General features: G+C 40.7%; 1 protein-coding gene across 2 annotated transcripts; it reads left to right on the plus strand.

The window, feature by feature from the left end:
- Nucleotides 1–368: 368 nt before the first annotated feature.
- On the plus strand, nt 369–18,021 carry LOC125246814 (GTPase IMAP family member 8). Of its 2 annotated transcripts, none has more exons than XM_048157878.1 (5): nt 369–516; nt 5,334–6,035; nt 10,373–11,074; nt 11,530–11,694; nt 17,670–18,021. In XM_048157878.1, exons 1-5 carry the CDS (start codon nt 510–512, stop codon nt 17,738–17,740), a joined length of 1,647 nt encoding a protein of 548 aa, XP_048013835.1. In that variant the 5' UTR covers nt 369–509; the 3' UTR covers nt 17,741–18,021. The 2 variants fall into 2 exon arrangements, with proteins under 2 accessions (XP_048013835.1, XP_048013833.1); XM_048157876.1 differs by having other exon boundaries at nt 376–531.
- The last annotated feature ends 412 nt before the right edge of the window (nt 18,022–18,433 follow it).

The raw sequence follows: 18,433 nt of genomic DNA on the forward strand, positions 1-18,433 counted from the left end.
AAAAATACAAGTTACATGTGCAGTCATGTATTCTCGAAAACCCAGTTCAACAAAAACCAAAACCTGACAAAATCTCCCAAAACCTTCCTTTAGGGACATTCTCATTTGTAAAACTATAAAATAAAGTAATTAAAGGTTTTTCAAAGATGTAAAAAGTTAATATAAATGTAGATTCTAATTTCCACTTCTTGCTGTAAAGTTTACTTTTTCATGATGTCTTTTCATATGACAGTATTAAGAGGGTTGGGGGTTTATGGTTACGTTATCAAGTCATCTTAACTTGGATTTAATCTTTAAACATAAACTACTGTCTCTTAAAACAACTGCAATCAGCTTGTCTTGATATAACCTTAAGCATCAGCCGTACATCTATAGACACTCCTCACGTTTGTCTCTGTTCTGAAGCAGCAGGAAGTGAGTCTCGTCAAACACACTTTGAAAGAACATTGCAAGTAAAAACTACTAGACTGCTGGTGGATCTATATTTCCTTTGGAGCTCCAACTAGAATATGTCAGGTATAATGGACCTCGGTAAGCTTTTCACTCATAATAGAAGCTATTTTTATGAAAGAAAATGTCAACTTGTTTGCAGTTTTTGTGAGGCCATTTTACTGCTTTCACTTTCATATTGGTCAGTACAGATTTTTGGATCTTTATGCCACTTTAGGCTTAGTTTTCCTTTTCACAATTAAGTCTTTTATAAATATAAGCAGTCACAAATGGTCTTTTTTTCCATCTAATGACTGTAAATGTAATACAGGTATGTCTTTGCTGGAGCTAATATCCACCAGTACATTAATGAGAACATTTGGTTTAATCACCGAAACACAGCAGTATGTTCTTCTTTCAGTTTAGTTCATTTAAAATTCAGTTAATTCAATAGCAAATAATTCAAGATACATGTTTCAAATCACCCTTGATGCTGATATAATTAGTTACACAGGCTACAGATGCCATATTAGAAAATATGTGTTTTGATGAAGTTATGAAATGATCACTTGTGTGGAAAAACTTTGCTGCCAATACAGTAAATGTTATCACTGAACCATATCTGAATCTACATTGTAGTTGATATTTACAGATGAAGGGTGAGTTACAGTAATGTGACAATCTCTATAGCAATCTGTTTACAGTATCACATAGCATACTTACTGTAATATAAAATGCTGCATTTGATGCTATCTCTCTCTCTTCTTTTGATGTATATCTGATCAGTTTGACTGTTTTCCTGTTTTCCTTTGTACTCCTTCCTGCTCTTTTCAAGAATTGCAAATCTCTCTGTCATGCACACACACACACACGCACACACACACACACACACACACACACACACACACACACACACACACAATGTTGGGTTTCCATGTTTTATTGGGACATTCCATAGATGTAATGTATATACTGTACAAGATGTATATTTTATCCCCTACCCCTAACCTACCCATCAGAGAAAACTTTATGATATTTTAGATTTTCAAAAAAGATCATTCTGTTTGATTTATAAGCCTTTTTCTTTATGGGGATCATGTTAATTGCCACTTCAAGGGAGGTTGCATGCCTGACAGCTCAAGTAGCAGATCTCAATCTCCAGATACAAGAACTCCAGTGGAAAGCTTTGGCCAGCAGATCAGCTGCCACTTTTAGCCATTCTCCCTCTCATGCTAAGCCTGAACCCCATGCTAATAGTCCACCCCCCTACGACAGGGATCCCAACTCCAGCCAGACCTTCCTGTCCCAGTGCTCTCTTGTCTTTGCACTCCAGCCTCGCTGCTATACAGAAGAATTCCAGGTAGCATTTGTTATCACCCCCCATGAAAGAAAGGGCTCGTGACTGGGCAATGGCTGTATGGGATGCTCATGCTCCATTCTTCACTTCAGACTGAGATGATCTAACTGTTTGACCGCTCTGCTCAGGGTGATAAGGCAGCCTCCCAGTTGGTGCGGTTCAGTCAGGGTAGATGTTCAGTTCAGAAAACTGGTGGCCACCTGCGACTGGAACGAGGCGGCTTTACGTGCAAGGTTTCGGGAGGGGTTGGATGACGATATCCAGGATGAGATCGTCACTCACGAGTTGCCTCATGATTTTAACTCCCTTGTGTACCTGGCGCCTCATGTGGAGGGGTGTCTTCAGCTCAAACCCCCTGGATGTTGGAGGAAGATGCCTCCAGTACTGCTTCCACCTCCTCGTCTCCTTCAGCAGAACCTGAGCCCATGCAAGTGCGGTGTCTTCACCTTACCCCTAAGGAGAAGCAGGATTGTTTGACTCGGGGCCTTTGCCTGTACTGTGGGAAGCCAGGCCATCGGGCTATCTGGTGTCCTTTAAAGGCCGGAGCCCATCAGTAATCCGGGGGATCCTGGTGGGTGCTACTCCTTGTCTCAACTGCTCCATCTCACGTACCCTTCTAAAAGTCTCTGTTCAGTATAAGGACACTGTCCATTCCTGTTCTGCACTGATCGACTCAGATGCTGAAGGCAACTTCCTGGAAGTCTCTGTTTCTGCACTGTGGGGTATTCCTGCCATTCCTCTTCCTTGTCCTATCTCTGTCCGCTCCCTTAATTGTCTCCTCATCTTCTCCATCACCCATTACACTCCTTCCATAAGTCTTACTGTCTCTGGCAATTACCGTGAGGTGATTGAGCTGTACCTTCTAGATTCTCCAGTTGCTCCCATTGTCCTTGGGCCCCCGTGGCTGGTGCAGCACAATCCTCACATGGATTGGTCTGGTAATTCTGTGTTCTCCTAGAGTCAGTCTTGCCTTACATCTTGTTTGGGTGCTGCCTTGTCTCCTGGCTCTGTTTCTTCAGTTTTCCAGGTTGAGGAGGTCGATCTTGCCGGGGTCCCGGAGGGGTACCACAATCTTTGTCAGGTGTTCAGTAAGTCCCGGGCCACAACCTTACCTCCTGAACTGGCCGTATGACTGTGTCACTGATCTCCTCCCATGCACTTCTCCACCCAAGGGTTGTCTGTATTCCCTATCTGGTCCTAAGAGAGAGGCCATGGACAAGTATATTCTGGAATCCTTAAAATGCCGGCCTCATCCGTCCCAGTTCCTCACCCACTGGGGCTGGGTTCTTCTTTGTTAAGAAGAAGGATGGCTCCCTGTGACCTTGCATTGACTACCGGAGTCTTAATGACATCACTATAAGAAACAGGTATCCTCTGCCTCTGATGTCATCAGCTTTTGAGTTGCTACAGGGAGCCAGGGTCTTTACTAAGATAGACGTCCATGATACCTACCATTTTATCCACATACGTGAGGGGGATGAGTGGAAGACAGCATTCAACACCCCAATGGGACACTTTGAATACCGGGTACTACCCTTCGGGCTCACCAACACCCCAGCTGTCTTTCAGGCCCTGGTGAATGATGTGTTGAGGGACATGGTGAACAGATTTGTCTTTGTGTACCTTGATGATATTCTCATCTTCTCTCCCTCTTTGCAGGTACACACTCAACACGTCCATCAGGTGCTGGAGAACCAGCTTTACATCAAGGCAGAGAAGTGCGTGTTCCATGCCAAGTCTGTTTCATTCTTGAGGCATATAATATCGATGAAAGCCGTGGCTGAGTGGCCAACTCCTGCCTCTCTGAAGGTGCTGCAGCAGTTCTTGGGATTTGCCAACTTCTATAGGCAACTTTAGCCTGGTTGCTGCACCCTCGACAGCACTCACCTCACCTAAGGTACCATTCAGATGGAATGCCCAGGCTCAGGAGGCCTTTGATGCTCTTAAGTCCTGTTTCATCTCTGCTCCTTTTCTTTGTCTTCCAGATCCTGAATTCTTTGTTGAGGTGGATGCCTGTGATGTTGGGTTAGGCGTGGTCCTGTCCCAGCAGTTCCCCAGAGATAGGAAAGTGCACCCATGTGCCTTCTTTTCTCACCGTCTGAGCCCTTCTGAGCGAAATTATAGGGAGTGGCGTTACTGGTTGGAGGGAGCAGTGCAGCCCTTCTTGGTCTGGACAGATCACAAGAATTTAGAGTACATCCAAGAGGTTGAATGCTCGCCAGGCCCGCTGGACACTCTTCTTTGGGTGGTTAAACTTCTCCCTCTCGTATTGGCCAAGCTCCAGAAATGTTAATCCTGATGCCCTTTCACATTTTTTCGAGGGTCCTGTGGAGGAGGCGACCCCCTAATCCATTCTCTCTCTTGAGGTGATTCCCTTTCCTGGGATGTGGAGTGGCAGGTGGGGGAGGCTGTGCGAGGGGGGGATCCTGATGGAGTGTCCAGGAGGTTGTTTGTTTGTGCCGGCTGTGCTGCGTCCTGGGGTCTTTCAGTGGGTTCATGAGTCAACCCCTGTCACCCTGGAGTTCGGAGGTCTCTGGCTGCCATTCGTCTGCGATTTTGGTGGCTATTCATGGCCCAAGATGTCAGGCAGTTTGTGTTGGCTTGCTCGGTGTGTCTCCTGTTGGTCTGTTACAGCCTTTGGCCATTCCATTTCTGCTTCGCTCTTGACCATCTTTTCATGTTTGCCTCGTCTTGCCGTGTTGTGACTTTTTAGGCTCCAAGCGTTGTTTTGTTTCTTTTGTTTTGGACTGCTCCTTCTCATCCTGCCAGATTATATTTGCTCTGCTGCCTGCCCTGGCTATCTCTGTTTTCCTTGAGACTTGGATGCACTGCCCCAGCCCCTCCCTTAATGCTCAACGCTTCAATCAGGAGCTCAGTGAGATTTCGACGCTGCGTCACGGACAAAGCTATAGCCAGTGTGACTTTCACACTGTGTCACGGACGACGTTAGGATCTGTCCCTGCTGAGAGGCTCTTTCCTGGTCCTGTGGACTTTGATTTGAACTTTTGTGTTCCTGTTGTTTTTCCCTGTGCTAAGTGAGAGCTAAATAAACTTTTCTGTTACCTGCAACTGGATCAGTATTTTTTCCCTGACACTGTATCTATAGAAATCACCAAATGATTAATTGATTAATCGTTAAGATCATTAAATAATAGACAAATATATTAAAATGAACGAAAAGAGATGCAAATCAAAATTTTGATAGTAATAGCATTATGAAAGACAGTTACTGTGAATGAAACATTTATATAGATGAAACACTTATTTTGTGCAGTGAAAAGGATATTTTGTGATTTTGTAAATTGTACAAAATGCTGAAATGTTTGAAAAAAGGGCACTTTTGATGATCTGTTGTGATGTTAGTACAAAGACTTTTGAAAATTTATTAAATGCTTGTGAAAATTGCATTTAAAAACTGTTATGGCACCCATACCAGATACAGTGAACTTTAGTTCAGTAACCCATTTTTTCATACAGACTGATTACTTAAAAATACTTAAGGTGTCACCCACCTTAATAAGTGTGTTTTGTTCTCTGTTTGTTTCAGGTGACACCCAACATCTCTCAGAGCTGAGGATTATGTTGATGGGGTATAAAACTGTTGGTAAGAGTTCAACAGGAAACACCATCCTGGGCAGAGAGGAGTTTGATTTGAAGAGATCTGCTCAGTGTGTGAGGAGACATGGAGAAGTAGCAGACAGACACATCACTGTCATTGAAGCTCCAGGATGGTGGAAGTGTTACGCTGTAGAGGACAGTCCTGAGATACTGAAACAGGAGATTTTGCTCAGTGTGTCTCTGTGTCCTCCAGGACCACACGTTGTACTACTGATCATACCTGTGAACATTAAATTTAAAGAGAGTGAGAGGAAAGCAGTGCAGGGTCATCTGGATCTTCTCGGTGAGAGAGTCTGGAGTCACACTATAGTTCTGTTCACCTGTGGAGACTATCTAGACACATCTATAGAGCGGCACATTGAGAGTGAAGGACAGGATCTCCAGTGGCTGGTGGACAAATGTGGGAACAGGTATCATGTTCTCAACAATCGCAACAGGAGTGACGACACTCAGATCAAGGAGCTGCTGGAGAAGATTGAGGAGACAGTGGCACAAAACAACGGTTGCCATTTTGAAATAGACAGAAATATTTTACAGGAGGTGGAAGAAAGAAAAAGAGCAGAGGAAGAGAGAGCAGAAGAACGAATGGAGAGGATGCAAGAAAGGAGAGAAAACATCAGATCACAGATGAGTGAGTACACATACTTTATATTGCAGATATTCACACTGAGTATCAATAATCGTGATAATGAGTATTCATAAATCATGAATATGTAACAGTCACAACAATAACAACAAAAAAACTTCTTGTCATTAATCTCTATTTGTCGAGGCATTGCAACTGATGATTAAATGCCTGCCAGGCCCGCTGGTCACTCTTCTTTGGGTGGTTAAACTTCTTCCTCTCGTATTGGCCAAGCTCCAAAAATGTTAATCCTGATGCCCTTTCACATTTGCTAGAGGGTCCTGGGGAGGAGGTGACCCCCTAAGCCATTCTCTCTTGTGAGGTGATTCCCTTTCCTGGGATGTTGAGTGGCAGGTGGGGGAAGCTTGTTGGGGGGGAATCCCGAGGGAGTGCCCACGTAGAAGGCAACATTCTCAGGACCTTGCGCAACGTTCCCTGAAAGTTCTCAAAAGGTGATGAAAATACTGAACCTTTACAGAACATTTGGGACGTTCCTAAAACATCCTCTTTTGGTAATGAAAGTGCTGCAGTTTAAGGTTCCTTATATGACTTTAGGGGAGCGTTCCATTTAGGTTATTTTATGGTAAAAAAAGAACGTTACAAAGAGGACATTTAGGACATTAACAGAAAGTTCCCACATGGTCCTCTGTTGGTCATTTAATAACGTTCCTGATATGAGTTTAGGAGAACGTTCTGTTTTGGTTATTTTATGGTCATGCAAGAACGTTACAAAGGGGACATTTGGGAAGTTAACAAAGCATCCTATAGTAATGGTCCCCTAAACATTCCCAGAACGTCCTGAATGTTCCCTGAAGGTCCACCAAATAACGTTCTCCAAACCTTAAAAGAACTCCACATCGTGACCATCTCTGAACGTTCTGGGAGATTTGTGAGATTACCATTGTGCTGGAGAGTAGTGCCAGTGCTTCAGTCAGTGATGATCCAGAAACACTGATGTTCTGCTGCATGTTGCTTTATTTAAAGACAGTAACTGTGTAGTTGCTGATGCAGTGATACAGCAGTTACATTAGCTCATGCATGTGCTGTTGTCAGCTAATGACTGCAAGAGATTTGCAATTTAAAGAAAAGGTTTCATAATATTAATCCAGGAAATATCTGTAAAGAGCTTTTTTGTTTTTTGTAAGACCTTTAAGAAAAAATAGTTTTTGTTTGAACAGCCACATTTATTAGTAAATTTAGCTCTTATTTTCAATTCAATTTTTTGATAAGGGCAGCAGGGACGTTCTGAGAACATTTCCAAATAAAGTATGGTTCCCTAAACGTTCAGAGAACATCTTGAATGTTCCCTGAAGGTCCACCAAATAACGTTCCCCAAACCTTAAAAGAACTCCACATCATGACTGTCTGTGAACATACTGGGAACGTTTCTCAACACCAGTAGGGACGTTCTGAGAATGTTCTGGGAACATAAAATTTCTAGTGGGGTGTCCAGGGGGTCGGTTGTTTGTGCCGGCTGTGCTGCATCCTGGGGTCCTTCAGTGGGTGCATGAGTCAACCCCTGTCACCCTGGGGTTCAGAGATCTCTGGCTGCCATTCGTCTGCGATTTTGGTGATGTCAGGCAGTTTGTGTTGGCTTGCTCGATGTGTCTCTTGTTGGTCTGTTACAGCCTTTGGCCATTCCTTTTCTGCTTCGCTCTTGACTATCTTTTCATGTTTGCCTTGTCTTGCCGTGTTGTGACATTTTAGGCTCCAAGCGTTGTTTTGTTTTGTTTCTTTTGTTTTGGACTGCTCCATCTCATCCTGCCAGACTATATTTGTTCTGCTGCCTGCCCTGGCTATCTCTGTTTCCCTTGAGACTTGGATGCACTGCCCCAGCCCCTCCCTTAATGCTCAACGCTTCAATCGGGAGCTCAGTGAGATTTTGACGCTGCGTCATGGACAAAGCTATAGTCAGTGTGACTTTCACGCTGTGTCACAGACGACGTTAGGATCTGTCCCTGCTGAGAGGCTCTTTCCTTGTCCTGTGGACTTTGATTTGGACTTTTGTGTTCCTGTTGTTTTTCCCTGTGTTAAGTGAGAGCTAAATAAACTTTTCTGTTACCTGCAACTAGAGCAGTATTTTTTCCCTGACACTGTATCTATAGAAATCACCAAATTATTATTTGATTAACCATTAAGATCATTTGGATTAAATAATAGACAAATATATTGAAATGAATGAAAAGAGATGCAAATCAAAATTTTGATAGTAATAGCATTATGAAAGACAGTTACTGTGAATGAAACATTTATATAGATGAAACACTTATTTTGTGTAGTGAAAAGGATATTTTGTGATTTTTTATATACTAAAACATTTGAAAACTTGCTGATGTCACAGTTCCCTCGTCTCCAGGACTCCATTTCCCATGATCCTCCTGTTTCTTCACCTGCACTCACTTCCCTCGTCAGCTCCTCTTCATCACTCATCACCTGCACCTGGACTCCATTATCATCACTCCCCTTTATATGGCACTCACTCCCTGCACTCCTTGTCTGTCCTAAATGTTATTTGAAGTGTTTGATGTTGTCTCCTTGTCTCTCTAATAAATACCCATTAATTGTGGAAATCCGTAAACGCCTCATCTCTACAGCATCGAACCGTAACAGAAGGACAGACCCGAACCGTTGGACTTCCACACTTAAGAGATGGGTATCTACCTGATCCCCGAGCGTCCAGAATCTCTCCAGGCGGATAAAAGACTTTACCATTTGCGGCAGACTGGCAGGCCGTTGGAGAGGTATGTGGAGGAGTTTTTGGAGGTTTCTTATTTGGTGAGCTGGACTGATGCTTGCCTTAATGCTGTTTTTCTGATGGGACTGGACAAGGACGTAATTCGTTATAACGAACCAGCCTGTAATTTCTCCTTAGTCGATTCTCTGAATATAATTCTCCTTTTAAATGGTTCTAATTTTGAAGTGGATAAAGTTCAAAGGAACCAGAGTCCTTGTCCAGCCCCATCAGCAGCTTATCGGGCATCAGCAGCTCACCTCACCCCAGAACCCTGCACATACCGCTTCAACGGTCCTGCCTACTCCTGGCCGCCAGCCGCCACCGAGCCCTCAGCTCCAGCCGCCACTGCCGAGCCCTCTGCTCCAGCCGCCGCCGCCGCCGAGCCCTCAGCTCCAGCAGCCGCCGCCGAGCCCTCTGCTCCAGCCGAGCCCTCTGCTCCAGCCTTTCACGGGCCGCCAGAGAATGCTGGCTGGTTAATAGACTTCACTACAGAGCCCGTCGCTCCAGCCCTCAACGAGCCCTCAGCTACAGCCGCCGCCGCCGAGCCTGCCGCTTCAGTCTCAGCCGCCGAGCCAGCCGCTTCAGCCACTCCATGCTCCGCCGCCCACGAGCCCACTCCTGCCCACAAACCCACGCCATTCCTCAGTCTCCTGAAGTCCTTCCTTAACCGGCAAGTACCCATGGGTGGGATACATGTGGGCGTCCTACATGGGGGTGGGCCTCAAGGAGCACCGTGGCGCCCCACTGCTCCTGACCCGCCGTGGCTGCCCGCTGCACCTGAGCCTCCATGGCAGCCCGCTGCACCTGACACGCCGTGGCTGCCCGCTGCACCTGACCCTCCATGGCAGCCCGCTGCACCTGACCCTCCATGGCGGCCCGCTGCACCTGACCCGCCGTGGCTGCCCGCTGCTCCTGACCCGCCGTGGCTGCCCACTGCTCCTGACCCGCCGTGGCTGCCCGCTGCTCCTGACCCGCCGTGGCTCATGGACCCGCCCTGGAGACCTCCACTCCTACCCATGCCTCTCCCTGCACCGGCATGCGGTCTCCAGGGTGCCCACCCCCCCTCCCCGGTGTTACATCTACGGTGCGAGGTCGCGCCTACCGGGAGGGGGCGGTACTGTCACAGTTCCCTCGTCTCCAGGACTCCATTTCCCATGATCCTCCTGTTTCTTCACCTGCACTCACTTCCCTCGTCAGCCCCCCCTGATCACTCATCACCTGCACCTGGACTCCATTATCATCACTCCCCTTTATATGGCACTCACTCCCTGCACTCCTTGTCTGTCCTAAATGTTATTTGAAGTGTTTGATGTTGTCTCCTTGTCTCTCTAATAAATACCCATTAATTGTGGAAATCCGTAAACGCCTCATCTCTACAGCATCGAACCGTAACAGCTGAAATGTTTGAAAAAAGTGCACTTTTGTGATATTAGTACTAAGACTTGTACTAAATGCTTGTGAAAATTGCAATTAAAAACTGTTATGGCACCCATACAGATACAGTGAACTTTAGTTCAGTAACCCATTTTTTTCATACAGACTGATTACTTAAAAATACTTAAGGTGTCACCCACCTTAATAAGTGTGCTTTGTTCTCTATTTGTTTCAGGTGACACCCAACATCTCTCAGAGCTAAGGATTGTGTTGATGGGGTATAAAACTGTTGGTAAGAGTTCAGCAGGAAACACCATCCTGGGCAGAGAGGAGTTTGATTTGAAGAGATCTGCTCAGTGTGTGAGGAGACATGGAGAAGTAGCAGACAGACACATCACTGTCATTGAAGCTCCAGGATGGTGGAAGTGTTACGCTGTAGAGATGAGTCCTGAGATACTGAAACAGGAGATTTTGCTCAGTGTGTCTCTGTGTCCTCCAGGACCACATGTTGTACTACTAATCATACGTGTGAACATTAAATTTAAAGAGAGTGAGAGGAAATCAGTGCAGGGTTATCTGGATCTTCTCGGTGAGAGAGTCTGGAGTCACACTATAGTTCTGTTCACCTGTGGAGACTATCTAGACACATCTATAGAGCAGCACATTGAGAGTGAAGGACAGGATCTCCAGTGGCTGGTGGACAAATGTGGGAACAGGTATCATGTTCTCAACAATCGCAACAGGAGTGACGACACTCAGATCAAGGAGCTGCTGGAGAAGATTGAGGAGACAGTGGCACAAAACAACGGCTGCCATTTTGAAATAGACAGAAAGATTTTACAGGAGGTGGAAGAAAGAAAAAGAGCAGAGGAAGAGAGAGCAGAAGAACGAATGAAGAGGATGCAAGAAAGGAGAGAAAACATCAGATCACAGATGAGTGAGTCCACATACTTCATAGTGCAGATATTCACACTGAGTATATTAAATCATGAAAATGTAACAGTCACAACAATAACAACAAAAAACTTCTTGTCATTAATCTCCATTTGTCGAGGCATTGCAATAGATGGGCTCAGAGCAGTTCACAGTGACGGCCCTAAAAGCTGTTGAAGAAAATACATTCTTTTAACTTCTTAAACAATACTGTTCTTTATCAGGTCTGCTTTTAAAAACAGAAATCCCTTTACCTAATTTAGACAACAATGCAAAAAAGAAATGTTATACTATATATACTATATGTGCCACTGAAATGCTTTAATTGTTTTTTGATCTTGTTTTTGAGAGGACCAGATCAGAAGGGTACTCATATTTGTTTTTTATTATGGTGGTCAAAACCCATGAATCCTCAAGCACACCATTAATGTGTTACACTGTTCTTATAAAATATTTCAGTGAGAGGAGTTGGGAAGTTTGACACGTGGTCTGTGGGAAGTTCTGCTTACGGTTCATTTGGATCACACTCAGGAGCAAGCAGCAGGTCAGATTCACCCTTCAGCTCTGTGGACGGCTCAAATCTCCAGAAAGGAAGTAAAAGCATGGGATTACCATCACCATATAGTGAGTATATTTTTTATATTTATTAGTTCATGTTTAATGGATTGTTTAAAACATATATTGGTAACACTTTAGAATACTGTATCGTACTTACTGCATAACTAATAAGGAATTACTGCAGAATTAATCGGTAGTTCTTCATTAACACTCAAGTAACTACTATTAACTACTAAGGAATATGTGTTAACTAATCAGTATGTCATAGCGTTTTTTAATTGTGTTAAGTAACTATTAGTTAATCAGTAACTAATCAATTCAGTCATGCCTCCTGAAGAACTACGATTAAGTAACTACTAATTCAGCTTCAGGAGGAATAACTATTAAGTAACTATTAATGAACTGTGAAACTCAGTATCAGGTTATGGCCCTTTCTTCTTTACTACTAATGTTAGTTGATTTACTTAGATTTATGCCTACTGTACTGATATATATATATATATATATATATATATATATATATATATATATATATATATCAGTATATATATATGCTCTGCAAATATTGTTAAACATTCGTTCATTTGCGCCACTGTATGTTTCTGTCGGTGGGTGCTATAATGTTGCACGTCTTGCATCACATGCAGGTCAAAGTTTGAGCGCACACATGTAATATCTGTGAGTTTTGTAATATCTCCCGTTTTGCAAGAGAAAAGGGACTGGGATTCCAACTGTCAGCGGAGAGGTACATCGCTCTCGCATTATAACAATGCGCTGGCGACACTTAAACTAAACACTGTAGATACCACATTAATGAACTGTAGAATTAGAAGAAAGTTGTTTATTCATTTATGTTTTTTAAACGAATGGTGAATTCTTCGTGTTTTTCCTCGTGCTCGACCATTTCCGTGGATGGCGCTTGAGAGTGTTAATTTTTTTATTCAAGTGTTGTCTGCAACCAGAAAATCAGGATGGATCCATGACCTGCCAATACCTCAGGTATGTTTATGGCCTTATATATATTTTGTGTCTGTTTTTACTCAAGATATTTCACATTACTATTATAAAGTGATGCCAAATGAGTTCTGTATTTAAGGCAATGATCATTACCACATCATGCTCAAAGAATTACTTCAAACCCACTGATAATTAATAAAGAATTACCACATCATTCTCAAGGAATTACTAAGAACCTGGAACAGTATTCTAAAGTGAAAACAATGGGAACCCATTGATAATTAATGAAGAATTACCACATCATTCTCAAGGAACTACTAAGAACCTGGAACAGTATTCTAAAGTGAAAACAATGGGAACCCATTGATAATTAATAAAGAATTACCACATCATTCTCAAGGAATTATTAAGAACCTGGAACAGTATTCTAAAGTGAAAATATCCTTGTGCATAAGTAATAAAGCCTAAAGTAGTACTAACATAAAAAATGTAATTTTACTTTAAAAGATGACACATTTTAAGAACATTTACATTTATTGCAGTGTTAATAACATTTTCAAAAAAAAAAAAAAAAAATAATATTTCCATACTACAAAACAATGAAAAAAGTGAACACTAAAACAAGAAAACAATACCAAAATTTTACATCAGATTACTAGGAACTTACCAAATATAACAACAGAAGACAGCAAATATGTGTATGCCTAAACTTCAACTTTCAGCCAATGGTTCTCTAATACATCTAATTCATGTTATTTTTTTCTGGCAAAGTCAATAAGCATGCCATTCTTCTTTTTTTCCTCGATGATGCTTCGAAGTGGCTCCCTTGTGCACATTTCTTTGCACTGTTTGGCAAACTCTGACAGTTTCTGGCCTCTGTGGAACTTTTCACGCAATGTCTTGTAGGCTTCAGCATCACAATACTCCAGCTCTGCTATCGCTGCCGTATCCACAACCGTTTTTCGATCCACCCCACACTTGTATTACGACACATTGATGTCCTAAGACACGAAACGATCGGTTTTTGTGAGAAACCGAACGGTATTTATATCATTTTTTAACTCTAATACACCACTATGTCCAACTGCCTTCATCCTCCATGTTAATAAGGTCAAATTGCATTCTGGACGGAAGTGATGTCGCGCGCGTAGACTTCAACGTGTGCTAGAGATCACTTCCGTCATGGAAGGATGAAGGCAGTTGGACATAGTGGTGTATTAGAGTTAAAAATTGATATAAATACCGTTCGGTTTCTCACAAAAACCGATCGTTTCGTGTCTTAGGACATCAATGTGTCGTACCACAAGTGTGGGGTGGATCGAAAAACGGTTGTGGATACGGCAGCGATAGCAGAGCTGGAGTATTGTGATGCTGAAGCCTACAAGACATTGCGTGAAAAGTTCCACAGAGGCCAGAAACTGTCAGAGTTTGCCAAACAGTGCAAAGAAATGTGCACAAGGGAGCCACTTCGAAGCATCATCGAGGAAAAAAAGAAGAATGGCATGCTTATTGACCTTTGCCAGAAAAAAATAACATGAATTAGATGTATTAGAGAACCATTGGCTGAAAGTTGAAGTTTAGGCATACACATATTTGCTGTCTTCTGTTGTTATATTTGGTAAGTTCCTAGTAATCTGATGTAAAATTTTGGTATTGTTTTCTTGTTTTAGTGTTCACTTTTTTCATTGTTTTGTTGTATGGAAATCTCTATATATTTTTTTTGAAAATGTTATTAACACTGCAATAAATGTAAATGTTCTTAAAATGTGTCATCTTTTAAAGTAAAATTACATTTTTTATGTTAGTACTACTTTAGGCTTTATTACTTATGCACAAGGATATTTTCACTTTAGAATACTGTTCCAGGTTCTTAGTAATTCCTTGAGAATGATGTGGTAATTCTTTATTAATTATCAATGGGTTCCCATTGTTTTCACTTTAGAATACTGTTCCAGGTTCTTAGTAATTCCTTGAGAATGATGTGGTAATTCTTCATTAATTATCAATGGGTTCCCATTGTTTTCACTTTAGAATACTGTTCCAGGTTCTTAGTAATTCCTTGAGAATGATGTGGTAATTCTTCATTAATTATCAATGGGTTCCCATTGTTTTCACTTTAGAATACTGTTCCAGGTTCTTAGTAATTCCTTGAGAATGATGTGGTAATTCTTCATTAATTATCAATGGGTTCCCATTGTTTTCACTTTAGAATACTGTTCCAGGTTCTTAGTAGTTCCTTGAGAATGATGTGGTAATTCTTCATTAATTATCAATGGGTTCCCATTGTTTTCACTTTAGAATACTGTTCCAGGTTCTTAGTAATTCCTTGAGAATGATGTGGTAATTCTTCATTAATTATCAATGGGTTCCCATTGTTTTCACTTTAGAATACTGTTCCAGGTTCTTAGTAATTCCTTGAGAATGATGTGGTAATTCTTCATTAATTATCAATGGGTTCCCATTGTTTTCACTTTAGAATACTGTTCCAGGTTCTTAGTAATTCCTTGAGAATGATGTGGTAATTCTTCATTAATTATCAATGGGTTCCCATTGTTTTCACTTTAGAATACTGTTCCAGGTTCTTAGTAGTTCCTTGAGAATGATGTGGTAATTCTTCATTAATTATCAATGGGTTCCCATTGTTTTCACTTTAGAATACTGTTCCAGGTCCTTAGTAATTCTTTGAGAATGATGTGGTAATTCTTTATTAATTATCAATGGGTTCCCATTGTTTTCACTTTAGAATACTGTTCCAGGTTCTTAGAATTCCTTGAGAATATGTGGTATTCTTCATTAATTATCAATGGGTTCCCATTGTTTTCATTTAGATACTGTTCCAGGTTCTTAGTATTCCTGAGAATGATGTGGTAATTCTTCATTAATTATCAATGGGTTCCCATTGTTTCACTTTAATACTGTTCCAGGTTCTTAAGTTCTTGAGAATGATGTGGTAATTCTTCATTTTATCAATGGCATTGTTTTCACTTTAGAATACTGTTCCAGGTTCTTAGTAATTCCTTGAGAATGATGTGGTAATTCTTCATTAATTATCAATGGGTTCCCATTGTTTTCACTTTAGAATACTGTTCCAGGTTCTTAGTAATTCCTTGAGAATGATGTGGTAATTCTTCATTAATTATCAATGGGTTCCCATTGTTTTCATTTAGAATATGTTCCAGGTTCTTAGTAATTCCTTGAGAATGATGTGGTAATTCTTCATAATTATCATGGGTTCCCATTGTTTTCACTTTAGAATACTGTTCCAGTTCTTAGTAGTTCCTTGAGAATGATGTGGTAATTCTTCATTAATTATCAATGGGTTCCCATTGTTTTCACTTTAGAATACTGTTCCAGGTTCTTAGTAATTCCTTGAGAATGATGTGGTAATTCTTCATTAATTATCAATGGGTCCCATTGTTTTCACTTTAGAATACTGTTCCAGGTTCTTAGTAGTTCCTTGAGAATGATGTGGTAATTCTTCATTAATTATCAATGGGTTCCCATTGTTTTCACTAGAATACTGTTCCAGGTTCTTAGTAATTCCTTGAGAATGATGTGGTAATTCTTCATTAATTATCAATGGGTTCCCATTGTTTTCACTTTAGAATACTGTTCCAGGTTCTTAGTAGTTCCTTGAGAATGATGTGGTAATTCTTCATTAATTATCAATGGGTTCCCATTGTTTTCACTTTAGAATACTGTTCCAGGTCTTAGTAATTCTTTGAGAATGATGTGGTAATTCTTTATTAATTATCAGTGGGTTTGAAGTAATTCTTTGAGCATGATGTGGTAATGATCATTGCCTTAAATACAGAACTCATTTGGCATCACTTTATAATAGTAATGTGAAATATCTTGAGTAAAAACAGACACAAAATATATATAAGGCCATAAACATACCTGAGGTATTGGCAGGTCATGGATCCATCCTGATTTTCTGGTTGCAGACAACACTTGAATAAAAAAAATTAACACTCTCAAGCGCCATCCACGGAAATGGTCGAGCACGAGGAAAAACACGAAGAATTCACCATTCGTTTAAAAAACATAAATGAATAAACAACTTTCTTCTAATTCTACAGTTCATTAATGTGGTATCTACAGTGTTTAGTGTAAGTGTCGCCAGCGCATTGTTATAATGCGAGAGCGATGTACCTCTCCGCTGACAGTTGGAATCCCAGTCCCTTTTCTCTTGCAAAACGGGAGATATTACAAAACTCACAGATATTACATGTGTGCGCTCAAACTTTGACCTGCATGTGATGCAAGACGTGCAACATTATAGCACCCACCGACAGAAACATACAGTGGCGCAAATGAACGAATGTTTAACAATATTTGCAGAGCATATATATATATACTGATATATATATATATATATATATATATATATATATATATATATATATATATATATATATATATATATATATATATATCAGTACAGTAGGCATAAATCTAAGTAAATCAACTAACATTAGTAGTAAAGAAGAAAGGGCCATAACCTGATACTGAGTTTCACAGTTCATTAATAGTTACTTAATAGTTATTCCTCCTGAAGCTGAATTAGTAGTTACTTAATCGTAGTTCTTCAGGAGGCATGACTGAATTGATTAGTTACTGATTAACTAATAGTTACTTAACACAATTAAAAAACGCTATGACATACTGATTAGTTAACACATATTCCTTAGTAGTTAATAGTAGTTACTTGAGTGTTAATGACGAACTACCGATTAATTCTGCAGTAATTCCTTATTAGTTATGCAGTAAGTACGATACAGTATTCTAAAGTGTTACCCATATATTGTAAATGATTAAATTCACTTTTAGTTTAAAGTTTTCTAAATTAATTAGCTTGTTTTCATTCATTCTCTTGCGCTTCTGAACACTATGGTTTTGATTTGTGTCGCCATCCATCCTGCCAGTGTGTTGATTTTAATCTAGTACCGTAAACTTGTGCTATTTTTATTTGTTAATGGCATATTAATACAATTTATTATAAATTATTAAATGTTAGAATTGTTACACTGTGTTGTTTTGATACAAAAAAAAACTTTCTTCTGTTTTCTGCTCTTTCTTAGTGAGTGGAGATGAGCGTTCTGATACAATGTCTGTGGGAAGCTGTGCAGAATCAGAAGAAGACAGCAGTTAAAGACCACATGAAGCCACCCAACAAATATAATTTTCTTTCCTGTGTTGACATATTTCAAATATGTCAAATATGTTTCAAATATGAAACAGCTTGTTCATTTCTCAGATTATAACTAAAGATTATAATTTTTTATAACAAAGATTGTATTGCCGAGGGGTGTTGTGGTTTGTGTAGCCCTAAATGATGTCAGGAAAAATAAAATATCAGGTCAGCATTCATAAAGCAGTGAATAATTAAATATATTATAGATAATAAAGAGAAAACCTTTACATGTATGCGAAGGCACGGCTCCAAACCTTTTCTTCTAATATTCACAGCTAGCTTCTTCAAAAGCTAAATGTTTTACAAAACTTTTACTTTTATCTCTTTATGTAGCCCTCTCATCAATATACCTTATATATGGCTCAAATGTAAGAATACATCTAGGGGAGCTTCCAAATTAACAGTAACCTAGTGAGAGGCTCGTCTCTAAGGCCCCGTCCACACAGAGATGCTTTTCTGTGTATACGCACAAATTTTGTTTGGGATAGGCATTTCATCCACACGGATCCACTGTTTTCGGAAGGTTAAACCACTATTTTTTGAAACCAGGTCCCAGAGTGACTACCACAGAATGACAAAACCCAGATCTTCAGATACTCTGTCAGTTTAGTGTTTTCTATATTGAAGAGTGTGTGCAGATGGCTGAAGGTT

The sequence above is a fragment of the Megalobrama amblycephala genome, linkage group LG15 (genome assembly GCF_018812025.1).
Source record: "Megalobrama amblycephala isolate DHTTF-2021 linkage group LG15, ASM1881202v1, whole genome shotgun sequence".
NCBI lineage: Eukaryota > Metazoa > Chordata > Actinopteri > Cypriniformes > Xenocyprididae > Megalobrama > Megalobrama amblycephala.